We start from the raw sequence: 15,156 nt of genomic DNA on the forward strand, positions 1-15,156 counted from the left end.
TCTACTCAGCTGCTGTTTGGGTCGGTCATCTTCTAGACCTTCATCAGTGGTCACAGGCCGCTCCCCACGGGGTGCTGTTGGCTGGATATTTTTAGTTGGTGGACGATTCTCAGTCCAGCAGTGACAGTGAGGCATTTAAAAACTCCAGCAGCGCTGCTGTGTCTGATCCACTCATACCAGCACAACACACACTAACACACCACCACTGTGTCACTACAGTGCTGAGAATGACCCACAACCTAAATAACACCTGCTCTGTGGGGGTCCTGGCCATTTAAGAACAGGGTGAAAGGAGCTAACAAAGCATGCAGAGAAACAGATGGACTACAGTCAGTAATTGTAGAACTACAAAGTGCTTCAATATGGTAAGTGGAGCTGATAAAATGGACAGTGAGTGTAGAAACAAGGAGGTGGTTTTAATGTTATGACTGATCGGTGTATTTTGTACTTACAACAGTGACATTAAAGGCATAAAGGAGATCAAACGGCAGCGCCGCCACTAAATCCACAAAGAACCAGGTAGCAGCGTAATGGATGCAGATGGACCGCGGGTCATAAACCACCTGACCGGACTGACTCACGTACGTGGTGCGGAAATTTAAGATGATATCTGAAAATAAGAGACATATAGAGACATATAGCGTTAGAGATGTGACACCAGCATTATTATCCTTGATTAGACATATGAAATGTACGAACTTTTCACACCACCATGTTCCAAACTCACCGAGTATGAAGAGCATTTCTACAACGATGTCAGAGACGATGGTGCTCCTGGCCGCTGTTTCTGATTCAATGTACGGAATAAAACACACGTTATACGGCACGGTCACGGCCACGTAGAACGTCGCCAGGAGGATCATCCAATCCCACAGTGCCTTGAATATACTGTAGTGGAGCAGGATGAAGCGGGATTTCTGAACGGCTGCAACCTTGTACTCCGGCAGAGACGGCTTCTCAAACATATTCTACAGATAGAGATATAGATAGATAGACAGACAGATAGATAGATAGATAGATAAACAGATAGACAGACATATAGATTGATAGGTAGATAGACAGATAAACAGATGGATAGATAGATAGATAGATGATAGATAGATAGATAGATAGATAGATAGATAGATAGATAGATAGATAGATAGATAGACAGACAGATAGATAGACAGACAGATAGACAGACAGACAGATAGATAGATAGACAGATAAACAGATGGATAGACAGATAGACAGACAGATGGATAGACAGACAGATAAACAGATAGACAGACTTATTACTCTGTACAAAGATCAGAACTAAAGATACGTCCTGTCGTTCTTTCTGAAACCCTGTATCTGCTGCATACAGCTAAAGTAAAACATCACATACACTTGTAAGAGACATGAACAATATACGTATAATGGCTCCCAATTCCTTAAAATAAACCTGGTGACTTCTCTGTGCCCGTTTAAATAGGGCCAGGTGAGCAGTACTCATTAAAAGGTACATGGAACTGTGGTCTTTTTCAAAGGTCAAGAGAAAATCAAGACGGTCAACCTTTTGCTGAGAGAAAATACTGTATATTTAGATGTAACGGGGTAGTGGTAGTTCAGCAGTTATGGTACCTGACTGGTAATCAAAAGGTTGCTGGTTCAAACCCCACTACTGCCAAGTCATCACTGTTGGGCCCCTGAGCAAGGCTCTCAACCCAAGTCGCTTTGGATAAAAGCCTGTAAACTGTAGATGTAATTATAGCACCAACAACAGAAACAGGTCTACTATAAATTTAAAGCTGTTCTAAAATAGGTCACATTTGTCCACAGTCAAGCAAGCTGTACAGTCCCATGGACTTAAAGGCTACAAGACAATAAAGAAGCCCAGACTTATGATAAACAACAAACCTTAGTTAAGCTTAAAGGTGTGGATTATGAAGCAGGGGATTTTTTATATACCTTTACATTTACATTTTCGGCATTTAGCAGATGCTTTTATCCAAAGCGACTTACAGTACTATTACAGTATACAATCCGAGCAGTTGAGGGTTAAGGGCCTTGCTCAAGGGCCCAACAGTGGCAACCTGGCAGTGGTGAGGCTTGAACCAGCAACCTTCTGATTACTGGACCAGCACCTCAACCATTCGGCTACATCTTGAATAACGTCCTTTTAGCCCACAGCTGTGCAAAGCTGGCTTGACTGCAGACAGTGTCACTCATGTTCCACCAGCTCCTAACATATTCTGGTTGATTTATAGTTCAATCTCTTACCAATCTGAAGACACTTAATCTTAATGTTCCCTTCAACACGTCTCAACAGCTCAGACGGGAAGTGCATTTGAAAATCGTTTTACTGACTGAAACGCTTTCAATTCCCCGTTCCCACATTCAATCTTTCTCTTACGGCACTGAAAGCATCTTGGGAATGAAAGCTGCTCTCTATTCATTTAACACAAAACCTTAACTACAGGAAAAGGCTGTGATGACCAACGGAGGATTAAATTGCAGTTTTTGTTGTGGCCCGAAGCTCTTGTGATGGTAATAACTGTGCAGTGGAATGGGACGGTGATTATAAAAGGTGATTAAAGTACAGATTAAACAAGGTGAGATTCTTCCAAAGGTTAGATTTTCACCCAACTCACAAATAACATTTCTCTCATACTTTCATTATAGAAGATATAATAATTCAGGACATATGAAAATATAAATGTTGGGCACTGCAAATACACTGTGGAGTTATTCTGAGCAGCAGCTATTCGCTCGTCTGCCTTCACACGCATATGAACTTGAGTGACTCCCATTCTTAATCCATAGGGCTTAATATGATGTCGCCACCCTTTGCAGCTATAACAGCTTCAACTCCTCTGGGAAGGCTTTCCACAAGGTTTAGGAGTGTGTTTATGGGAATTTTTGACCATTCTTCCAGAAGCGCATTTGTGAGGTCAGATACTGATGTTGGACGAGAAGGCCCGGCTCACAGTCTCCGCTCTAATTCATCCCAAAGGTGTTCTATCAGGTTGAGGTCTCTGTGCAGGCCAGTCAAGTTCTTCCACAACAAACTGGCTCATCCACGTCTTTATGGAGCTTGTGCTTTGTGCACTGGTGTGCAGTCATGTTGAAACAGGAAGGGGCCATCCCCAAACTGTTCCCACAAAGTTGGGAGCATGAAATTGTCCAGAATCTCTTGGTACGCTGAAGCATTAAGAGTTCCTTTCACTGGAACTAAGGGGCCGAGCCCGACTCCTGAAAAACACCCCCACACCATGATCCCCTCTCCACCACACTTTACACTCGGCACAATACAGTCAGACAGGTACCGTTCCCCTGGCAACCGCCAAACCCAGACTCGTCCATCGGATCGCCAGGTGGAGAAGCGTGATTCGTCACTCCAGAGAACACGTCTCCTCTGCTCTAGAGTCCAGTGGCGGCGTGCTTTACACCACCGCATCCGACGCTTTGCATTGCGCTTGGTGATGTGAGGCTTGGATGCAGCTGCTCGGCCATGGAAACCCGTTCCATGAAGCTCTACACACTGTTCCTGAGCTCATCTGAAGGCCACATGAAGTTTGGAGGTCTGTAGCGATTGAATCTGCAGAAAGTTGGTGACCTCTGCGCACTACGTTCCTCAGCATCCGCTGACCCGCTCTGTCATTTTACGTGGCTAACACTGTGGCTGAGTTGCTGTCGTTCCCAATTGCTTCTACTTTGTTATACCACCACTGACAATCGGCTGTGGAATATTTAGTAGTGAGGAAATTTCACCACTGGACTTGTTGCACAGGTGGCATCACGGTACCATTCACTGAGCTCCTGAGAGCGACCCGTTCTTTCACTAATGTGTGTAGAAGCAGTCTGCATGCCGAGGTGCTCGGTTTTATACACCTGTGGCCATGGAAGTGATGGAACACCTGAATTCAATGCTTTGGAGGGGTGAGTGAATACTTTTGGCAATATAGTGTATCCACCCCAGGGAAGATAACCAGCATGTTTGGGTGTACTTGATCTGCAAGGATGGATTCATACCCAAATCAGTCGAGAGTCCCTCTCACATGGATGTATGGACCCACAATTTCTACACTCACTGTCCATTTTATCAGCTTCACTTACCATATAGAAGCACATTGTAGTTCTACAATTACTGACTGTAGTCCATCTGTTTCTCTACATATTACAGGGCAGTGTACTGACAGTGTATAGACCAGTGAGGAAAAGGCTCCGAGACCGTACAACCCTGGAAACAGTAACAGGACTCTGGGGACATTTGTCCCTCAGAAGACACAACCCTGACATTATAGAACTCTCAGAGTTTAATGACCTGGAAAAATCTGACACTCGGAACATACACTAGGTAAACGTCCAACCCAGACAGGACATAAATAACTCTGATTTACTAAAGCTAGTAACCATGCCAACCTCAAAATGAAGATGAAGATAATCCAGATAACACAGTCATACTTCAGCTACTCATTCTGAACTCTTGACATTTTCTCAGTATTCCTGTCATCATTATTATTTCTCACTTTAATGTTGTCAGATCATTTAAAAGAAGATTTAAGAAGTCGAGGGGAGAATTTAAGCTGATTCTTTTATAATGAGGCTTCCAGCTCTCATTAATGTGAATTACATTCCAACATCAGACTCATCGTTGTAGAGCTCACTCTCTAAAATCACGCTTCATTCATGTCACGTATTAGTTGCAACTGTTAGTTGCCTCATGTTGTTTAAAATCTTCACATATTAAAATTTTAATTGGTAAACCGTATTTATTGCTGAATCCTGACAACTGGTTGGCAATAGAGATGTTCACAAGTTACATAATACGAGTCAAGTCACGAGTCTTAAGGCTAGAGTCCGAGTCGAGTCACGAGTCAATATAATAAACACAAAACATATATTGGAAATGTAGCGTAGAAATAAACAAATAATCTGTAAGTTCAGATAAAAAACAACAACAGATTAGCGAGTGTATTTAGCCATTTTACTTCGTGTCTTTACTTTCCTCCTCATTGTGTAAATGAATGTAATTTCTGTAACAAGAAGGTTCCAGTTAAAAGCTTCAACTGATACGTTTTGTTTTCATTACAGAACAAAAGTGCTCGATAAATCACGGCACAGCGGCCAAAATCCCAAACACAGCAAAAACAATCATAACCGCTGCTTACCTGAGCTTCTGTTCTTCCAGATGCTATTACATTTATAAGCGTGCGTCCCATTAGGAACAGAATCCGTTATTCTGTAAATGTGCTTATAATTAAAAACCTCCAAACTTTTCCCAGTTGTCAAGTAAAACAGGAGGTCGTTAGAAAGCCGATCGAGCGTTTCATTACCACGTCATCTGTGTGACGCAAACTGAATAAATGCAAATAACAGCATTTCTTACTAACAACTAACTAACAATCGGAAGCTCTGATTGGTTCAGAAAGCGGTTCTTAAACTCATTAGCGCCAATTTTGTAGTAGCGTTCCATTCACCCCAGTCGTTCCTGTGAAGTGCACTACGTAGGGTATTCCACCAAAGTGAACTTCAAACTGTGTAGGGAGTAGGGAGCGACGCTTCATCACTAAGCCGGCTGGAACATTTACCCATTGCGTGTGTTGCAGGTTAAGATGGCCAGAGTGTTATTAGAGAGCAGAAAATGACACGATCAGAATGATGTCGGATCTGAGTCTCAAGAGCCTTGTACGTAAAGCTGTGACTATTATTATGATTTAGTATTGTACGCACAATGCTCTATATGTCCTTAATGCAAAATGCTAGCTGGTAGCTTTTCAGTTAAGGTACTGGTCTAGTAATCAGTTGCCAGTTCACGGCTTACCTACGCCAGTGTGCCACTGTTGGGCCCCTGAGCAAGACCCTTTACCCTCAACTGCTCAAATTGTTTTCAGTCACAGTTACTTTGGATAACAGTGTCTGCTAAATGCTGCAAATGCTAATGAAATGCTTTATATACCCTGTGGGATTACTGCATGGGCATTTTATTTACATACAAGCCTGCACATCGTTTAAGCAAACGAAGCACACAGTGTAAATATTCATGCCAGATATTCAAAAATACATATTCATTAATTACACATACTGCAGCCAGCTGTCTGAGGGTGACCTGCTTAAAAAATAAATGCTTTTTAACACCAGCTCCTGCTCTTTAATACTGAACAAGTTCTTAGTCTTCAACACAGGTGTAAATCGGCCTCTTACGTAGGTACTATAACCCCTGCAGTACCATTTTAAGACCCTTCCAAATGAATCAGCTCTAAGCAGCACTTGCTGCAGCCTAGCATTATCTGTGGAAGTGCAGGCCTACGACTCATGGAGCGATCTGTGGGTGCCCACCGAGTCCTATTCATTATGCTAAATGCCATCTGCTGCCTCTTGGCAACCTGGCCGGGTGCCCACACCATCGAGGAACCCAATAAACATTTGGGTCATTTTGTTGAGTCACTATAGGATGAATCCTGTAACGGTTCTCTCTCTATTCTCGTCTTTACAGGAACAATCAACAGTCTATTTTTGTCACGGTACTCTTTCTGTGACTGAATAACTGGAAGACAGATAGTTTTTGGGGGTCAACAAAGCTCCAGTGATCCTTTCTACAACTTACAGACATAACTCAAAGAGTAAAAGATAAAGGCAACAGGGTCAACCTTGGTCAGCTCAGACTTCAGAGTAAGAACCATGACCAGCAACTTCTGCACCACACTAACTGCAACAGACCTTTCACAGAGTAGCCGACTGGACATTAGAAACAATGCTAACTGCTTACATCTCTACATCTTTACATCATCCTACACTCCTGAGAAGAAGGCATGTCTAAATACTTAGATTCCTTACAACTTGAGTAGAACTCGGTTCAAAAATGTGTATATATGACAAATAACGGTGTTCTATAATAATGGGGCAGAAGGTTGCCCCACTCAAGCCCCACTACTGCCAGGCTGCCACTGTTGGGCCCTTGAGCAAGGCCCTTAACCCTCAATTGCTCAGACTGTATACTGTCACACTACTGTAAGTCGCTTTGGATAAAAGCGTCCGCTAAATGCCGAAAATGTAAATGTAAAAAGACCCCATAAGACTCAAAGGTACTGTGTAGATACTCAGACCCAACACACCAACTAGAGCAAATTAGCAACAGGTTAATAATGACCAAAGAAATGAAAACAGACAAACAAACACTGACTGTTTTAGGCAGGATTTTCAAACTTTTTTTTACCATGACCCAGGCAACACAAACGACGCATCAAAACCAAACACAAAACTTAATATACTTCAATAATGAATATGGTGGCAATCTGGTCCCACTGCGATTTACAAGATGTAACGTAAAGCCTCCACATGGGGGCGTTTGTGTACAAGTTCATTTCATGTTTATGTGACTGTTAAAATGTGTTTGTTTAGTTGTTATTATACATTTTTGGCTCACGATCCACCCAAAGCTCGTGACCCAGGGCTTGAAAATCCCTGGAATAAGGAACTTAAGGGACACAAATGTAAAAAAAAAAACAGGGTAAAATATAAAAACTAAATAGGGGTATAAGGTTCAGGATCCGGACCGGTGTGACATTGTGATGTGTATATTTTATTATAGGCTCCTTCTTACCTGGAGGAGGTTTTATAAAAGGAGGATATCGTTTTTTGTGATCTGGTTCACTGGTTTTCCTTTACTCGCCAGATATTAAGCTAATCAACAAATTAACATCCAGCAATGATGGATTTTTTTATGTATTTAATCACATTAGCTTTACCTGATTATTAGGATATAACAGAAATGTTTATATAGAATACTAGTATAGAATACTGATACTATATTACTGTTCATTAAAAAATATAAAATTCTAGCATTGTGTTTACTGGGTTGTCATTATGCTGGTTCATTAAATGCTTGTCTTGTTTGTTTTTTATATTAAATAACAGTGTTAATTCTGATGTTTTTATATCCTGAAGTATGAATACATGTGAGATTCTGTTTTAGTCTCAGGCAGTGAGAGACAGACTGTGTTTCTGGATGATGTGTTGAGCACCATCTGTTTGTAGGTGGATGGGGAGAACGTAGCACTCAGACGGAGGAACCAAGCCAGTTTTATGACTGACGGATTGAGATGATGCAGAAATATGGTGAAGGCAAACAAGTATTCAAGCACTTTTATTTATTTATATTGTTCCAGCACATTCGTGTATTGTTTTATATATAAAATAAATAAATAAATATATACATTTACATTTAGGGCATTTAGCAGATGCCTTTATTCAAAGCGACTTACAATTGCAACCGATTACAGTGCAAGCAATTTAGAGTTGAGGGCCTTGCTTAGGGACCAACAGTGGCAACTTGGCTTTGTGGTGGGGATTGACCCGGCAACCTTATTATTACTAGTCTGGTACCTTGGTTTTATGGCTTCTCTACACATTAAGTCTCTCACCAGCTTTCATTATCCTCCCCCACCCTGCCGTCTACGAACCCAGCTAACACACAAACACATGAAGTACACACCAAAATATTATAAATATACTGTATTATTTAAAATCCAGTATGCCATCTTCATTTAAAACAAATAAAAATGGAAATACTGGAGTAAACATTTTGCTGGTTCAAAAGTCACTTTGTATCTATAAATATGAACAAAGTGTTTTGTTCCAAAATCAAGATGTTTTTAAAAGAAATTAATAAATAAATACATTCACATTGAAGGCATTTAGCAGATGCCTTTATCCAAAGTGACTTACAATTGCAACCGATTACAGTGCAAGCAATTTAGAGTTGAGGGCCTTGCTTAGGGGCCAACAGTGGCAACTTGGCTGTGTGGTGGGGATTGAACCGGCAACCTTATTATTACTACTACGGTACCTTAACCAAATATTGTGTGGTGGAGAGTTGTAGACTAGTGGTTAAGGTACTGGACTAGTATTTGAAAGGTCACTGATTCAAGTCCCACCACTGCCAGGTTGCCACTGTTGGGCCCTTGAGCAAGACCCTTAACCCTCAATGGCTCGAATTGTATTCATAATTGTAAGTTACTTGGATAAAAGCATCTGCTAAATGCCACACAAGCCTGATTTACACCGATCAGCCATAACATTAAAACCACCTCCTTGTTTCTACACTCACTGTCCATTTTATCAGCTCCACTTACCATATAGAAGCACTTTGTAGTTCTACAATTACTGACTGAAGTCCATCTGTTTCTCTGCATGCTTTGTTACCCCCTTTCATCCTGTTCTTCAATGGTCAGGACCCCCACTGGACCCCCACAGAGCAGGTATTATTTAGGTGCTGGATCATTCTCAGCACTGCAGTGACACTGACATGGTGGTGGTGTGTTAGTGTGTGTTGTGCTGGTATGAGTGGATCAGACACAGCAGCGCTGCTGGAGTTTTTAAATACCGTGCCCACTCACTGTCCACTCTATTAGACACTCCTACCTAGTTGGTCCACCTTGTAGAAGTCAGAGATGATCGCTCATCTATTGCTTGTTCTAGACCTTCATCAGTGGTCACAGGACGCTGCACACGAGGTGCTGTTGGCTGGATATTTTTGGTTGGTGGACGATTCTCAGTCCAGCAGTGACAGTGAGGTGTTTAAAAACTCCAGCAGCGCTGCTGTGTCTGATCCACTCATACCAGCACAACACACACTAACACACCACCACCATGTTAGTGTCACTGCAGTGCTGAGAATGATCCACCACCTAAATAATACCTGCTCTGTGGTGGTCCAGTGGGGGTCCTGATCATTGAAGAACAGCACGAAAGGGGGGGAACAAAGCATGCAGACAAACAGATGGACTACAGTCAGTAATTGTAGAAATACAAAGTGCTTCTATATGGTAAGTGGAGCTGATAAAATGGACAGTGAGTGTAGAAACAAGGAGGTGGTTTTAATGTTATGGGTGATGGGTGCAGATGTATAAGTATGAATTTAATACACATTCGTTGTATTAAAGAGGATCTATGAACAGTATATTAGATAAATAAGATTGAACAGTTGTTTCCTCTTCATGTTTACATTATTATTTCTCCCTGTACGGCTCTGAGACTGGACGGTGTATGGATTAGTGATGGTACAGTTCATTACCCGGCTGTTCTGCCCCCGTGACACATAAAATTACCCCAACCACTGATTAGATTCACAAATAGAACAAAATCTGCGCTCGGCCACAACATCTGCTAAATGAGCGGCTGCAGAGCCGAGACAGATACGCTCCTGCTGAGCGGGAAAGGGAAAGTGCTTCAACTGGGCGTGGCGACGTGGAGTTCATTATTTTGCTTTAATCGAGCGTCCTGGAGTGATTTATTTAGTTTATTAATGCCACCTCATCTCACCATCCTGATAAACAGTTTAGGAAGGAACCTGTTATGTAACTTACTCCCGTATACACCCAACAACAAGATAGATAGAAGGTAGTGGTAGCTCAGCAGTAAAGGTTCTGGACTAGTAATCAGAAGGTTGTTGGTTTAAGCCCCACTGAGCAACACTCTTAACCCTCAATTGCTCTAAAACTCTATTCAGTCATAATTGTAAGTCGCTTTGGACAACAGCATCTGCTAAATGCCACAAATGTCAATATGATGTAAATATATGGGCAAGTCATAGCCTAGTGGTTAAGGTACTGGACTAGTATCAAAAGGTCGCTGGTTCAAGCCCCATCACTGCCAAGTTGCTGCTGTTGTAACCCTCAATTGCTCAGACTGTATACTGTATCCGTACTAGGGCTGAAACGATTCCTCTCGAGTAATTCGATTGCTAAAAGTCATCTATGCAAATTTTTTGCATCAAGGCATCGTTTAATCCATACGACTATATACAGCTCGCGTTCACGCTGTGGTCAGGTGACGTGAAGAAGCCGAGGGCTGCGTCCCAAATCTCATACTTAAACAGTACTTAACAGGACTTAAACCGGGTAAATTTCACGTACAGTTCAATTAATACTACGTATGTGGACACGCTCGCCGCTCCTGCGTACTGTTCAGTATGAAAGTGCAATTTCGGACGCAGCCGAGATTTGATAGCGCAGACTGCAAAATGGAGAGAGAGAGAAAATATCGAACAGGAGACTGGGCAGAGAAAACCACAGAAAGTTTGAGATCATTTTAAGCTGGAAAAAACGAAAACTCAGAACAACATCCAGACCATCAGCACGTCGTGTTGATACGTTTACTTTTCTTCATCGCAACCACCACGGGCTTTTTTGAAGGTTTAGGCACACACACACGTACACACACACAAACACCAAATCCACCTCATCTAGGAGATACAATTCTGACAGAACCTCCTACAAACACCACAAAACCTCCCAACTAAATATTAATAATATTAAAGCTTTATGTTCTGCCTGAGCTGTAGCTGAAACTTTTAGTTCTGAAAGTTGCACAAATTAGAGGCAAGTTATATTTATGTTTTATTGTTTATTATTATTTATGCCTTAGTTTTAGGTGCCTGTTTACATTTTAAAAGTAATTTGATTTATTGCATTTTTTGCATTTCAAAAATGTTCTTTTTAAACTGTCCTGTATGCAGGAATAAAAATGTGCAGTTTGTTTTAAGAGACGCGTCTTATTTAATCTTATATGTATTTATTTTTGCTCTTTATTAAAGCAAAAGTATTTCTTATCCGATTACTCGATTAATCGCTGGAATAATCTATAGAATGCTCGATTACAAAAATAATCGATAGCTGCAGCCCTAATCTGTAATGTAAGTCGCTTGGGATAAAAGCGTCTGCTAAATTTATTTTACATTAATGTGACTCATAATTTAGTCATGTCCAATTACCGAATTACATTTTATTCCCTCTCTAACAATGCTGACCTCCACTCCTGACCGAGGAGAGCCGTGACTAACACACATGTGCAGTAGCCGACCGCTTCTTTTCACCTGCACAAGACGAGTTCATATGGGACTCAGTGTTGCATATGGAGAGTCACACAGCGATCTCCATTATCCCTCGTCTCTGTGCAGTGCCGTGGTCGCAATCGCAGCAGTTATGAGGAATTCCCTTCGACATCCAACTCTGACAAATGAACCAATTGTACATTGTCCGTGTAGGCGCCCAGCCTGCCGGTAGCAGAGTTGAGATTCGAACTCATAAGTTCAAGATTTGCATTTACATTTTTGCCATTTAGCAGACGCTTTTATCCAAAGCGACTTACAGTACTGTGACAGTGTATTGACTAAGCAATTGAGGATTAAGGGCCTTGCTCAAGGGCCCAACAGTGGCAACCTGGCAGTGGTGAGGCTTAAACCAACAACCTTTTGATTGCAAGTTCAGTACCTTAACTGCTAGGCTACAACTTGTCAGATCTAGTGTGCACCACCTGAGCTCCCAACTTTTAGTTTTTGAGTCGATGATTGTCTAAAATGTCTAAGAAAAAATCTTAAGGACCTTAAACCACTGAGCTGAGCTTTAGTTGTTGGCTTCGATAAACCATCATCATGTCCATAATCAAATAAAGTGTTCATAGAGACTCACGCTGCTCAGGTTGACGTCGTTTTTCCCTCCGCGTCTGAACTGACTGGTGATCTGACAGAGGACGGAGTGTCTGCGCCAGCCGGCATCAGTGAAACGTGAGCTGCTGCTTTTCCCGCTCTGATGCTGATCGTCTACACACAACACAACACAACACAAAGAATAGAACGTCTTTATGTGTCATATATACACATACACATGTACAGTACAATCAGATTCTTTATCCACATATCACAGCTTGTTTGGGAGCTGGGGTCAGAGTGCAGGGTCAGATATTCTATGAAGCCCCTGGAGCTCAATGGCCCAACAGTGGCTGCATAGCAGTGGCTGGATTTGAACCGACAATCTTCTGATTGATAGCCTAAACCCTAACCACTAGGCTACCACCGTCCCTGTAATCTATCAGTACATATATCAAATGTGGTTATACAGTTTATTTACTTCGTTCGTTCATTCAATGTCTGTTTTACTACCACTTTATCCTGGTCAGGTTCACAGTGGGTCGTATTCATCAAGCAAAAGGCATGAAACACCCCGGACAGGCCACCAGTCCATCACAGGGCAAACAGACAAGCACACACACACACACACACATATATACTTAAGACAGTTGTAGTAGTTCCAGTTCACCTGACTGCATGTCTTTGGACTTTTGGAAACCGGAGCTCCTGAAGGAAACCCACAGGGACATAGGGAGAACATGCTAACTCCACACAGAAAGGATGTAGATCCATTGGGCAAGGATTCGAACCCAGGCCCAAACAGATACATTTATTTAGAATAGAATAGATATAGAACACCTTTATCTGTCATATACACAGATACATGTGTTCAGTACAGTCAGATTCTTTATCCACATATCCCAGCTTGTTTAGGAGCTGGGGTCAGAGCACAGGGTCAGATATTGTATGGCACCCCTTATTGGCCCAACAGTGGCAGCATGGCAGAGCCAGGATTCGAACTCTCAACCTTTTGATTGATAGTCCAAAGCTCTACCAACTAGGCTACCACTGTACCACTGTATTTCTGTGGCTTGTACTCAACTGTCCTGCGCAGTGAAGATAAAGTCGTTTAAGATTCAGCATGTGTGGTTAAAATGTTTGTTGAAGATAAGCTTTAATACTTTGGTGAAATGTTAAATAAATCTGACAACAATTTATAGTAAAATTCACATTATCTTCTGCATATTTAAGGTTGTAGGTCGGGGTGACTTGGGCAGGATGTGCCAGGGTTCTAAAAGACATGACTGAGGTATAAAATAATAGTAATGATGATAAATAGGCCTAACAAAAAACTTAATCACTATCACTGTGAATATGTAAATGGAAATGTTAGTAGTAGTGTGTATGATTTGTTATATTACGAGGGTTCTTCAAAAAGTTTCCGCACTTTGTTAACTCTATTTATTAAGAATTTAAAAACAAATTACATCACTCATCATTTCTACATCATCACCTTTCGATGCATTTTTCCAGCGTTGTATCATTTTAATGCCGTCAGCACAAAATGTTTTTGGTTGAGCTCGTAGCCACTAATGCGCCGCTGCTTTCACATCATCATCATATGAAAATCTTCTTCCCCTTAAAGCTACTCTAAGATTCCAAAAAGGTGTAAATCAGCTGGAGCTAAATCCGGACTATAAGCGTCTCTCAGTCTCTCAGACAGGACCGATTATTACTCCTCCTGTCCCGCCCTCACCGCTTATAACCAACATATACAAGTGAGGAAACTTTTTGAAGATCCTTCATATTATTATATTATGTTGTTGTTGTGTGAGATTTGGATCATACCGTCTCTTTTATCTCCGTGATGGTTCTTGCCATGTGTGTCCGTCACATCTTTAAAGGAGAAAAGAAAAAGCACCATCTCTCCTTTCTCATTCTTTATAGGAACGATGTCCAACAAACACCAGAACGACGTTCCTACAGGACAAAAAAAATCATGCATTAAATCTCATGACCAATGAGGTCTCCTCAGCAGTATCTAACATAATATAAAGTTAGTTCTAAGTGAAAATAAAAACCCCCAAAATGTCTGAACCAGTGATGGAAAATGAGACACAGGATTAGAAGCTTTAAAAAAGACAATATTTGATTGTTCATGTACATCATGTTTATGTGGACAGTAATTACAGTGTAATGAGAATAAATCCAACCTAATAAAATAGCTGTGAAATCATTTCATCTAGAATAATAAATAATAAAAAGTAAATTATAATTTGTCTTATTAATAATAATTACAATAATAATAATAATATTTTATTGTAAATATTGGGTCTTGCTGTGGTACAGTGAAGTCCCATAGCCTTAGAACTGGCTTTGTAAGCCTATACATATCTCTATACTTTTCTCATCTCTTTAAATTATAGTAATGGCAAATGGTTTCTGTAGAACCTTTAAGTGAGACGGTTAACCATTAGTGAGTTTTACAAACTCCAGTTCTGAAAAAGTTGGGACGTGTAGTAAAATGTAGTAAAAAGAAAAAATCTGTGGTTTGTTAAATCTCTTTATTTCTAATGTTTTTACAGATCAACTTCATTGTGTTTTCTAATTATAAACACTTTTAGAATTTGGTGCCTGCAACACACTCCAAAAAGTTGGGACAGGAGCAAAATAAGAGTGAAAAGTTGATAGAATCTTGAAGTTACAGAGTTTTGAAAGGTTCCACAATGAGCAGGTAAATTAGTAATAGATGAGGGAGTCAAGATTGGGTATACAAGGAGGAT

General features: G+C 41.0%; 1 protein-coding gene and 1 long non-coding RNA gene across 4 annotated transcripts in view; one reads left to right on the forward strand and one right to left on the reverse strand.

Moving 5' to 3' along the window:
• The window catches only part of kcnh4b (potassium voltage-gated channel, subfamily H (eag-related), member 4b), a 41,883-nt gene that overhangs the window by 15,409 nt on the left and 11,318 nt on the right, over positions 1–15,156 (reverse strand). For both annotated transcript variants that reach the window (XM_063003305.1, XM_063003304.1), the window contains exons 3-6: positions 14,222–14,353; positions 12,435–12,565; positions 728–968; positions 453–610 (exon numbers count right to left, since the gene is read on the reverse strand). In XM_063003305.1, the coding sequence (XP_062859375.1) occupies positions 453–610; positions 728–968; positions 12,435–12,565; positions 14,222–14,353 (662 nt within the window). The remainder of the gene's footprint in view (positions 1–452; positions 611–727; positions 969–12,434; positions 12,566–14,221; positions 14,354–15,156) is intronic.
• On the forward strand, positions 512–8,127 carry LOC134321515 (uncharacterized). 2 transcript variants are annotated; one of them, XR_010013872.1, is made up of 3 exons: positions 512–588; positions 6,461–6,636; positions 8,002–8,127. It is a non-coding gene; the product is annotated as an uncharacterized LOC134321515 (long non-coding RNA). The 2 variants fall into 2 exon arrangements; XR_010013873.1 differs by lacking the exon at positions 512–588 and adding an exon at positions 5,617–5,652.

The sequence above is a fragment of the Trichomycterus rosablanca genome, chromosome 10 (genome assembly GCF_030014385.1).
Source record: "Trichomycterus rosablanca isolate fTriRos1 chromosome 10, fTriRos1.hap1, whole genome shotgun sequence".
In the NCBI taxonomy this organism is placed as follows: Eukaryota; Metazoa; Chordata; class Actinopteri; order Siluriformes; family Trichomycteridae; genus Trichomycterus; species Trichomycterus rosablanca.